The 11,979-nt window shown below is 41.9% G+C and overlaps 1 protein-coding gene across 3 annotated transcripts in view; it reads right to left on the minus strand.

Annotated features, from left to right (window-relative positions):
* Nucleotides 1-9,712, minus strand: part of EZH1 (enhancer of zeste 1 polycomb repressive complex 2 subunit) — a 29,494-nt gene extending 19,782 nt beyond the window's left edge. Inside the window, exons 1-4 of one of the 3 annotated variants that reach the window (XM_086687374.1) lie at nt 9,649-9,712; nt 1,794-1,885; nt 1,054-1,174; nt 606-707 (exon numbers count right to left, since the gene is read on the minus strand). In XM_086687374.1, the coding sequence (XP_086543500.1) occupies nt 606-707; nt 1,054-1,174; nt 1,794-1,798 (228 nt within the window). In that variant the 5' untranslated portion in view covers nt 1,799-1,885; nt 9,649-9,712. Of the gene's footprint in view, nt 1-578; nt 708-1,053; nt 1,175-1,793; nt 1,886-8,903; nt 9,157-9,648 lie in introns of those variants that run through there. The other 2 variants (XM_086687372.1, XM_086687373.1) reach the window with 2 other exon arrangements.
* Between the last annotated feature and the right edge of the window lie 2,267 nt (nt 9,713-11,979).

Here is an 11,979-nt window from a genome sequence, read left to right on the forward strand (position 1 = left end):
GTACACAGAGCCTAGTAAAGTAGACACTAACTGTTTCATTTTTCTGTTAAAAAAAAAAAAAAAATCAAAAGGGGCACTTGGGTGGCTCAGTTCATGATCTCACACAGTTCGTGAGTTCGAGCCAGCCCCACATCAGGTCCTCTGCTGTCAGCCTGTCAGTGCAGAGCTCACTTCGGATCCTCTGTCCCCCTCTCTCTACCCCTCCCCTGCTTGCACTCTCTCAAAGATAAATATTGAAAAACAAAAAACACTCAGGGGGGCCCGGCTGGCTCACTTGGAAAAGTGTACAATTCTTGATCTCCGGGGTTGTGAGTTCAAGGCCCATGTAGGGTGGAGAGATTACTTAAAAATAAAATCTTAAAACCCTCATGATTATACCCACTAACTGAGGAGAATAATAGGTGAATAGGCTATTCTTTAAGCTACAGATTTACCACCCCAGTTATTCAAAATTGACTATAATAACTATATCCATTATCCTTATTTTCTAATAAGTCATAAATACAGAAAAACAACAACAAACAAACAACTTAAGTCCAAGGAAACAAGGAAGGCTGAGCTTAGACACCTGGAAGTACCTTTTTGAGAAAAGGATGCCCACTCACAGGCTTCATCAACTGCACAGGTTGGACACGAAGCTTCTTCCATTCTTCATTGAGGATCTGGGTTTTTTCTTGAACCTTTGCAAAATTTGCTACATATAGAGCCTGGAAAAGCCAAGGGAACAATGGTTAGAATTTTAAGAGAAGAGCCCAGCCTAGGGCACCTGGGTGGCTCAGTCAGTTAAGCATTGGACTTTGGCTTAGGTCATGGTCTCACAGTTTGTGAGTCCAAGCCCTGTGTTAGACTCTGCATTGACAGTGTGGAGCCTGTAGCCTGCTTTGAGTTCCGTGTGTCTCTTTCTCTGCCCCTCCCCCACTCACCTCTGTCTCTCTCTCTCTCTCTCTCTCAAAAAATAAATAAACATTAAAAAAAAAATTTTCAAAGCCCAACCTTCTACATTAGATCAATATATTAAAATAGATAACTCATCACACGGGAGTTAGTTTTTACCTTCGCGCCCATATTTGCCTGAAGCCGCTTCAGTTGTCGGAGTCGCATGTATTCAGATTTAACTTTTCTTTTCCAGTAAGTGATACATTTGGAAGTTGGGGGGTTTGAGATATCCATTTTGCTGTAATCCAAGAAGAGTCAGAGATGAGAAACAGCATTTTACTACCTGGAAATGAAGAATTCCTCAAACTCAAATCAATGTGGTCAGTCATGCTTCCCTTCCCACGGCATGTATTCATAAAAACACAGTTTAAAGAACCCAAATCTGTGAGCTCAACAAAAGGTTTCAATTAAAAAAAAAAAAAAAAAAAAAAAAGGTTTCACATCAGCACTTCCTGTTCTGCAGCGTCCGTTCTCCTGTGGCACCTCATTTTTAATTCAGTACTCAGAAGTTCTCTCATGGGTATTTGAGGATGTGGATTCCTTGGACGTTTGGAAGCCCACTCAATACCTTGTCTAAGAGAAATGTTCTGCAAGAATCAAGTTAATACCAAAGAGCTTCAGGGAAAGATCCACCCACACTACAAAACTGTACCTGCCAAATTGTCTCAACCCACCACATGCCTAACAATAAAGGTAGGATATGACAACAGCATAATATCATCTCCAACCCAACAGCAAGACACACAGAAATAGAACACTGCAAATCACTTTTTTATTGGACGGGGGGTGGGGGGGGAGGGGGTTGAATTAAGGTTCAAAGTTCTAAGAAAGTACTTACTGTAACACACTCTACCTACCTCATAGAATGCAAGGGGAACTGTCTGGTTTTATAACGTGCCTTCTGTTCTTCAGAGGGATGGCAAGACACTAAGGCAAAACGAATGCTCAGCTTTTCAAAAGAGAACAGACAGTGATTTTAAGTCAACGGAGCATATTTAGACCCTGATACCTTAAGTAGGATGCTCACCCAGAACTACAAAGACTTCGAGGTCTCTGCTGCCACTATTTCTGCATGGAAGTCAGGCCCCGATCATACTGGATGACCCTTTATTTTATCAAATTGTAGTCTTCCAGGCATGTGTACAAATTTATTCTCACAATTACACAATCGAGTTCCCTGCTTCCACTTTTTCTGAACCAATTTCTAGGCTCAGCCGGCAGCCCCATCAATTGTTTTAGGGAAAGAACAAATATTAAGTACATGTAAAAATTCAGTAACATCTATAAGGTTATGCTTTTGCTCTATTCTAACTGCTGAGGTTTCCTAGAGAACTAGTTCTATTCATTTCACCTAGCATTTTAAGTTAATGAAAACATTATAAGGGGCTATGAAGAGCCAATATTTGAAAGGAAAACTAAAGTTTCAGGCCTTCTTTTTTTTAATTTTATGAAAAAAAAATTCTTTGGGGGTTTAAGAACATATTTCTTCTTTTTTTGAAAAAAAATTAACGTTTATTCATTTTTGAGACAGAAAGTGAGCACAAGCAGGGAGGGGCAGAGAAAGAGGAAGACACAGAGTCTGAAACAGGCTCCAGATGTGTGAACGAAGAGATCATGATCTGAGCTGAAGTCAGATGCTTAAGCGACTGAGCCACCCAGATGCCCAAAGAACATATTTCTTCTAAAGATGCATTTTTCAATTACCTGTTTTTCCCCATAAGAAATGACAGCACTGACAAGAAAACAGCAAAATATAACCCACTGTCTCACATCTGTCACAGTCAGACATGATTATAACATCTCAGGCACGTGAACTTTAAAAGACTGTACCTGATTGTTTCGTTTGAAGAATCAAATGGATCGGTGAAACATGATGTTAAATTTAGTAAATTTAGAGGATAGAAGGAATAGCAAAGAAGCAGGCAGACTCACTGTGTTTACTATTAACTCAATCAAGTGATTCAAACTCTTAAAAACAGAATTCCCTGTGAGTTAACTATTATCTCTCTGGGGGAAAGGAATGAAACAACAGCATAATCTAAGACTCTGAATCCCAGGCTGCTAAGGTGTTGAGTTACAAAAAGGAAAAAAGTTACACAGACTTGAATTTCTTTCCTCACAAATTGCACTGTCTCTCTTCCTCCGACATCTTTTAAATACTTCTCATTCCTCATGGAATGGGGCCAAAGGAGGGACCATAATTCAGTGAGACTTCATAACCTCCTAAAAAATGGTTTTGAACTGCAACCTTTCTGACATTTTCTGGGGGAGCTCATTTCCCTCTTTGAAATAGTAAGCCTATGGCAGGTTGCTCAGTCCATTTAAAACTGGGGATCAAGGGGCACCTTGGTTAAGCATCCAACTCTTGACTTCGGCTCAGGTCATGATCTCATGGTTTGTGGTTTCAAGCCCCACATCAGGCTCTTGTGCTGACAGCACAGACTCTCTCTCCCTCCCTCAAAATACATAAAAATAAAATGTTAAAAAAAAAAAAACAACCTGGGGATCAAATAATGGAAAAAGAATAAAATCCACAGCTGCTAGGGGGTGTGTGTGTGTAGATTTTAGAGATGCCCACAGAAAAATACCAATTTTTTGTTAAAGAAATTATAATTGTGGGGTGCTTGGGTGGCTCAGTCGGTTGGACGTGCAACTTCGGCTCAGGTCATGATCTCGCAGTCATGAGTTCAAGCCCCACATCAGGCTCTGTGCTGACAGCTTAGCCTGGAGCCTGCTTCAGATTCTGTGTCTCCCTCTCTCTCTACCCCTCCCCACTCACACTCTATCTCTCTCAAAAATAAATAAAAGAGAAATGATTTATAATTGAAATGTGATCTACAGTCTGTCAAAAGAGATGACAGGACACACAGTCCAATAATTAATGGCACTATTTCTAATTTTACTCAAGTGTTTTATATGGCCAGAGGAGTACACACATATACATGAAAATGCCATTGACTTTTAACCAATCACAGTGTAAAATAAGCCACACTTCCTCCTTTTACAATTAATGTGATATTTGAGTCTCATGTGACCATGAGCTAATATTTATTTTTCTCGGCTTTTGAATGGGTCTCCAAAGTCTCTAAAAGTTTATTTGGCAGTTGGTCGGCCCCCACAGAGTGTAGAAGGAAGACGAGACATACTGTTTGGAACGGATAGGTATAATTTAAATAAACACCTGAAACACAGCCATAAGATGGGTTTTCACAGCGGCAGAATGCTGACCAACAACTACCACTTCAAAGATTTTATTTTTCTTAATTTAAAAAGCAAACAAACAAAACCTCAACATTCACTAGAACATATTTGGATAAATGGGTTCATGTAACTTGGGCAAAGGGGGTGGCACATAAAAACTACTTTATATTTCTACTAGATTGATTCTTTAGTTCCTGACACATACAAAACAGCCATGTACATTCCAGTTAAGTGCGAGGCCAGTCCTTAAGAGCTTTTCATTATATTCACTTATACACTGAAAATAAACATATGCTGGGGCGCCTGGGTGGCTCAGTCGGTTGGGCGTCCAACTTCAGCTCAGGTCATGATCTCACAGTTCCTGGGTTCGAGCGTCGCATTGGGCTATGTGCTGACAGCTCCGAGCCTGGAGCCTGCTTCACAGATTCTGTGTCTCCCTCTCTCTCTGTTCCTCCCCCGCTTGCACTCTGTCTCTCTCTCAAAAATAACATTTAAATAAATAAATAAATAAATAAATAAATGCTGTTTTGATCTAGAAATTTAAGAGTAAGTCTTTATATATATAAATAACTCCTCTACAACTCAACAAGATTACCCAATAAAAAGTGGGCAAAAGATTTGAACAGATACTTCCAAAAAAGATACTGGAATGGCAAACAAGCACATAAAAAGATACTTAGTATCAATATTAGTCATTAGGGAAGTGCAAATTAAAATCTTAAAATCAAAATGATGGATTACTACACACCTGTTAGGATGTCTAAAATCAAAAAACTGGTAATACCAATTGGTGAGGATGTGGAGCAGCTGGAATCCTTACATGCTGCTGGTTGGGAGTGCAAAATGTAGAGCCACTTAGGAAAACAGTTTGCTAGTTTTGGGGGTTTATTATTAAAGTTAAACATACACTTACCACACAACCTAGCATACAGTTTTTATCATTTATCCAAGAGCAATGGAAACATATGTCTGCACAAAGACCTCTACACAAATGTTCACAGCACCTTTATTCATAATAGCCAATAGGCAGAAACAACACAAATATCTATGGAGTGCCAAATGGATACAAATGACAGTTTGTCCATAGGATGGAATACTACTCAGCAATAAAAGAGGAGGAGTTCCTCATTCCTACGTGCACAATATATCTCAAAAGCATTACGCTAAGTGAAAGAAACCAGGCACAAAAACCCATGTACTATATGAATCGTTCTACTAGAATGATTCTACGAATGGCAAATCTACAGTGACAGAAAGCAGATCAGCGGTTGCCAGGTGCTGAGGTTGGAGAAAGGGATTAAATGGAAAAAGCATGGGGCGCCTGGCTGGCTCAACTGGTAGAGCACGTGCCCCTGGATCTCAGGGGTTGTAATCTCAAGACCTACACTGGGTGTACAGATTACTTAAAAATAAAACATCTTTAAAAAATAAAAATAAAATAAATGGAAAGAAGCATAAAAGAACTTTTTTGGGATGATGAAAATATTTTATACCATGGCTGTGGTGTTGGTTATATGACAATGCACTTTTATGAAAACTCCCTGAACTGTATACATAAAATGTGAATTTACCATATGTAAGTTTCTACCTCAGTAAAGCTGATTAAAGAAAAAACTAAGTCTTGATGATATATCAATCCAGTAATTTTCTAGACTTCTACTATTAAAAATCAGCAGGCAATCCTACCTTTTAAAAAAAACTTTGAGTGACTTCTCAATGAATAACTACGGTGGGATGATCAATGCTGATTCATTAACTGTAAAAAAAATGTTACACATATGCTAATATGATGTTAATAAGGGAAACTGGATATGGAATTGATGGAAACTCCTTGTACTGTATATATTTTTTCTGTATATTTAAAACTGTCCTAAAAATTAAGTTTATTTTTTTAAAAGACTGATAATTGGAAATAAAAACTACCTTATTTACATATCAAATCTCCACAAAAAAGAAAACTATAAAAACTTGGAAATCTTTCCCCATAAAATTGGATCTCAATTTCCTTCAAAGGCTAAAACTAGAATGCAGTCTGTCACTAGCTGGAAATGGGAAAACTTCATTGAAATGTTCTTAAATTTAGAGAGATTGAGATCAGAACATAACAGTTCCAAACTACAAAGTTCTTTCATCCACATAAAGGGTCTCTTTGCAGAAACAGCTTCTCCTTGGAGCAAGTTCAATGTCTTTACTACTTTCTTTTACGACAAACAATTTTATTAAACGGCAGGCTAAGTAAGGCTTCAGAGGCAGGTGGCACTACAGATTTTTTTAATTTTCCATCTCATTCCTTCCTTTCTAGTTCAGGGTGGAATTGAAGCACAAACAATAGGGGTGAACCCACCTCCGAGAAGAGCTCTAATTACACACAACTGAATCATCCCGTGATCACCAATTTCATCAACACTCCATTAAAATCAACTCTGTGGCTAAGTACACAACCTGATAGATCCTTCAATTAGGATTTTAAAGGCCATCTTTAATTTATACCCTCCCACTTGTCCCAGGTATTTACATTTGTTATCAGTTTGAGCTTCTGGGCACTATATAGGTAGAAAGAACCTTACTTAAAACAGGAAGCTGTGACCCTGAATTCTTATTTAAAATAAAATTATAGCATTAATATTTTCTAGCACTGCTTGATTAAGAGAATCAAGTTGTTTACACTAAAAACAATGGGGATACAAATCAAAGCAGGATTCGTTTTTACGAGACCCATAGGAAAATGCTGGCTCCTAGAATATATAATGCTGACTTAGAAGGGTTAAAGCAATTTCCTAACAGGCTAGAGCCTACCTTGGCTGATTCTGTACTATGCTAGCACAAAGCCTAATCTTTAGTGATTACCACTATCATTCAATCAAAAGACTTGTCAGTTACTCCATTTCTAATCAAAGTATTAGGGCAAATGTGCCAGAGGACATAACACACCAGAGGCACTAAACCCCAACTACCCATGCAGTAGCTCCTGACTTTAAGGTTTGGACCACTGAGGTCCCAACTGACAGGCTGATGGAGTAAAGAGGTAGGAAGGAGCCCGATACTCAGTTTGGACAAATTTAAAAAATTAATTTTTTTTAAAAAAGAAAAGAAAGCTAAGGACTTTCTGGAATGGAGGTATTCCCTGAGAGCAGTTTTTCCTTTTTAAACCTTCCCCCTCAATCCTAATCCTTCTCTTCACCTTTCTCCACATGTTTTTCCTTCTTTTCTCTTTAGTTTACCCTATATAGAAAATGTAATGTGTTTTTAGTGTTGCTGCCTCACACATTTTTTGGAAAGTTGCTAGTCAATAAGTAGAAACTTAAGATATACTTAATGAAGTGAAATGAATTGTTCCATGTCTCATACAAGGCACAAAGCAAGGGCCGGAACTATTACGCACAGGACAAAGGACACTAAATTTCTGATCTCAAGAATTAAATAGACAAAATGGATTATTTTAAATCATTTTTAAAAGGCATGCTAATTCAAAGGCAAGTTAAGCAGAAGAGAAACAAGTCCGACTACATTTTCTCACTTTTTCCTTTCTCACCAAAGTCTTCTTGGGAGTAAAATTTCATTTTTTTAAATCCTCCTTATTCTATTGCTGTTTCAAAAAGAATTAAAATAACACCATAAAGAGGTCATTTCCACCTCAGGGAATTTTAAAGCTACGCCTTAGCCTCAAAGCCCCCTGACTGGTTTACAAGTACTCTGCCAGTTAGTAGCAGAAGAAGGATCCAAACTACTGGATTCCAGGTTCCAGAGATCTGCCCACAAATTTATTTAATTATTTAATTATTAATTTAATTATTTATTCCACAAAATATGTACTGAGCACCTACAGTGTGCCTGCACTGTTTTAGGTGCTTAGGGTACATCAGTGAATAAAACAAACATCCTTGCCTGGGATGCTCACACACTAGCTGTGCCCACACACTTGTGCCCCACACTAGCTGTATGATGTAGCTCATCATAATAGTATTATTACATTTTTACAGGGGTGCCTGGGTGGCTCAGTCGGTTAAGCTCTGACTTCAGCTCAGGTCATGATCTCGTGGTTCGTGGGTTTGAGCCTCACGATGGGCTCGGTGCTCACAGTTCAGAGCCTGGAGCCTGCTTCAGATTCTGTGTATGTGTGTGTGTGTCTCCCTCTCTCAAAAATAAATGAACGTTAAAAAAAAATTAAAAAATTACATTTTTTACAGAGGGTCCTTTTCTCAATTATAAGTGTGCTAAAGAGGGGGGGGAAAAGACTTATCTTCTGACATTCACCTTCTGCTATGTAAGAAAGTAATCTCTTTTATCCCTGCCACACCATCCCAGCCCTAGGGATTCCAAGGTTTAAAATAGACAAGCTCTTACAGAAACCTCTGATAGAGTTAGCACCTTCTCAGGCTGGAAACTTCCTTCAGTGCCGGTTTCCTAAACTTAAAAGCACCAGTGGGGGTGGGAGTTCTCTTCAAAGACCTCACTGCAGTAACCGTGGAGGAAGAGACCACACTTTCGCCGACGTCCTCACACACACCCAGTTGCTCGTCTACCTCGGCTCTTTCCCCTCATCCGCACCCCCCCTCTATCGTTAGGCTCACCACCCAGCTACCCCATTTACAATCCTACATGTCACATGTCACCCATCAAAGCCCACTCTCCGTGTTCCGCCGGGGGCACTAACCTCCTTTCACAGCCCTTCCTCTCCCCGCCCCCGGAACAATTTCTCAGCAGTCACTTTTTACCGAAATAAGTTTGTCCTGCATTTCCTAACAGCCTTGCCCCAAATACAACACCTTGACTTTGCTTCGAAGCGCTTCCCATTCTGTCCTCCGAGCCTCAGGAGAGTTCTGGGGTGGACAGGAGACCAAATTTGGCGCGAGACCAAATTTAGAGACAAGCAGCCTCCAGCTCGGGCCCGGGAGCGGGGCGAAGCGTGCGAGGCGCCCAGCGCGCAAAAACGTAAGGAGGCACTCTGCACCCGTTGGACCCCGAAAGTGAGAGCCCCTTTCATTTTGCGCCTAAGAGCCTCACTCGCTTCACCCCGGTCCCAGCCCTGTTTTTACTGCCACCCTTTCCTCAACATCCCCCAAAGTCATCACAAGCTGAGCCCCCCCGCGTGTCTAGCCCTCCCCGTGCACAGCCCCAAGTCCTGGGGAGTCCACCTCGCTAAGGGCCCCCGCAGGTGCCACCGCCCACCCGCGCGTCCTCCCGGCTCTGGGGCTCCCGCCCACCCGGCCCACCCCGCCCTCCAACGGGAGTCCCCAACCCCGGGCCCGCCCCCGCCGCTCCTCCTCCCGGACACACCGCCCTCCCCGCCGCAGACGCGGTCGTAGCCGGGGGCTCGCTCGTCCCATCGCCCCCTTTCGTCCAGCCCTCGGACGGGAAGGGGGCGCCCCGCTACCCCCGGCCAGGCAGGTAGTTGCCCCTCCGCTTCCACCCAATTCTCTGATCCCTTCGCCTCTCCTTCCCTTAGGCCCCGCGTGGCGAGGTGCCGAGGCCGGGCCCCACCGCCCGGCCCGGGCTTGTTTACTCACTCACCCTCCATCCCGAGCCGCAGGGACCCGCCGCTAGGACGCCTGCGCGCCGCGGCCCCGCCCCCGCGCTGCGGCCCCGCCCCGCGCCCCCTTTCGGCGCCTGCGCACTGCGCCGCCAGCGCCCAGCCGGTGGGGCCACCTGGGCTTCCTTCTTCGCACGTCTGTCGTTTGGCGCCAATACCCCGACCTCAGGAGTTCGAAGTGATGCCGCCAGAGCACGACGTTTTCCAAGACGGTGCTGTCAGGGGACAGGGAGGGTTCTCGGGGAGCCTCCCAGAGCCACTAATATCTTGTTGGAGACCTTATCCAGCTGTTGTACCATCCTCACACGCTGGCGACGAACCACATTTCGCTTCAGCATTTGCAACCAACCCCGAACCCCTTCATACTGATCCCTCACACCTACGAATACCTCCCGACACCCGTCTATGAGCTCTAAATTATCCTTCTTGCTTTATTTCCATGAAAAGTTTTCCCCGTCACTTAGATTCAAATGAATAGCCTTGTATCAAAGTATCTTCTGCAATTGCAAGATACCTGTTAGTTACAAAGGAAAAGAATAGTAACTTTACAGGACAGAAAGCTGGCGGATATCACGTTAAGCCAGTGATCAAAGTTCGCATCACTAGTGATGAGGTACCACTTAGGTACCCCTCAATATGAGGCAATGAGAAAGGCACAAAATCCCTTCTGTAGTATTCTTGAAGAAACGCGTAAGCTGAATTTAATCACGAGGAAGCATCAGACAAATCCAAAATAAGGGGCAGTCTACAAGATAACTGGTCAGTATCTTTTTATGTATATATATAAGCACATTTCTGTCTTTAACTTTGTCTTTAATGTTTATTTATTTTTGAGAAAGAGCGAATGGGGGAAGGGCAGAGAAAGGGAGGGAGACAGAGGATCCAAAGTGGCTCAGTGCTGACAACAGAAAGCCCTATGCAGGGCTGGAACTCAGGAAAGGTGAGATGATGACCTGAGCTGAAGTTGAAGGCTTAGCCGACTGAGCTACCCAGGTGCCCCAACTGGGCAGTATCTTTTAAAAATGGGATGGTCGTGAAAGACAAAGAGTGAGGAACTGTCCCATATTGTATTGGAGGAGATTGAGGAGACAGGACAATTAAATGTAATGTGTGATCCTGGATTGAATCCTGGTGGGGAAGAGGGACACTGGTGGGATAATTGATGAAGTTAGAATAAGGTCTGTAGACTAGTTAAAATTATTTTATCATCTCAGTTCCTGGTTTTGGCAATTGTACTTCCTCAACATTTGAGGAAGTTGGCTGATGGGCATATGGGAACTGTCTACCATTTGCAACTCTTTTGTAAATCTGAGGTTGTTTCAAAATATAAAGTTAAAAAATGAAACCTTAAAATACAGAATAACATTACCTTGAAATTTTCTCAAAGTGCATAATTACAAAAGCCTATAATGTGCATTTTTTTTTCCAGAAAATCTTCATAACTCTGTGAAATAGGGAGGAGTTCAGTTTTACACACGAGACTGTTCTGGCATAAAGAACTTAAAAGACTTGCCTTACACAGATGAAAAATATCTCCTGTCAGGTCTTACACTTATGTCTCTGAATTCCAGATTTTGTGCTCTTTTCCTTATATCAGAAACTTTGGCTTTGCCATTTTTTCTCTTGCCTCTATCCGATTAACTACCAAATCAAAGCAACTATTCCTTCATAAATAGCAATTTGCAATAATATCCCATTCCATTCCCCCTGCCTTCTACTTCAGTGGTTTTCAAGCTTGGATCACATTTACATTACCTGGGGAGCTTTAATAAGTACTGATGCCTGCCTCCCACCTCCAGAGAGTCTGATTAATTGGCCTGGGGTATGGCCTGGGCTTCAAGAGTTGTAAGAGAATCCCAAATGATCCCATTGTGTAACCAAGTTTCAGAACCATTATGCTACATAAATAATTGTTGAAATAAGGAGGGTAGTTAAAAAGAGGGAGAGGTAGGCAACAGGTGAAAGAAAAGAAAGAAAGAAAGAAAGAAAGAAAGAAAGAAAGAAAGAAAGAAAGAAAGAAAGAAAGAAAGAAAGAAAGAAAGAAAATTCTAATTATCTAAGGAGAGATGTTCAGATGATTGTCAGGACTGAGACTGGGGAGATTTGGGAACCATCAGCTCACTGCTGGTAACCAATACCATGGGAGTGGACAGCGTTGCTCTAGGAGAGTAAGCCAAGTGACAAGAGGAGAGACATAAGAAATTTTGTGATTACAAAGAAAATATGGTTACAGAAAGATTTTGGAGCAGGATGGTGAGGAGGTTTGTGTCAAAGTTGTAGGTCAGAGTCATGCAACCCAGTTCAAGCTCCAC

The sequence above is a fragment of the Puma concolor genome, chromosome E1 (genome assembly GCF_028749965.1).
Source record: "Puma concolor isolate L17-30 chromosome E1, mPumCon1.1.hap2, whole genome shotgun sequence".
Taxonomy (NCBI): Eukaryota; Metazoa; Chordata; class Mammalia; order Carnivora; family Felidae; genus Puma; species Puma concolor.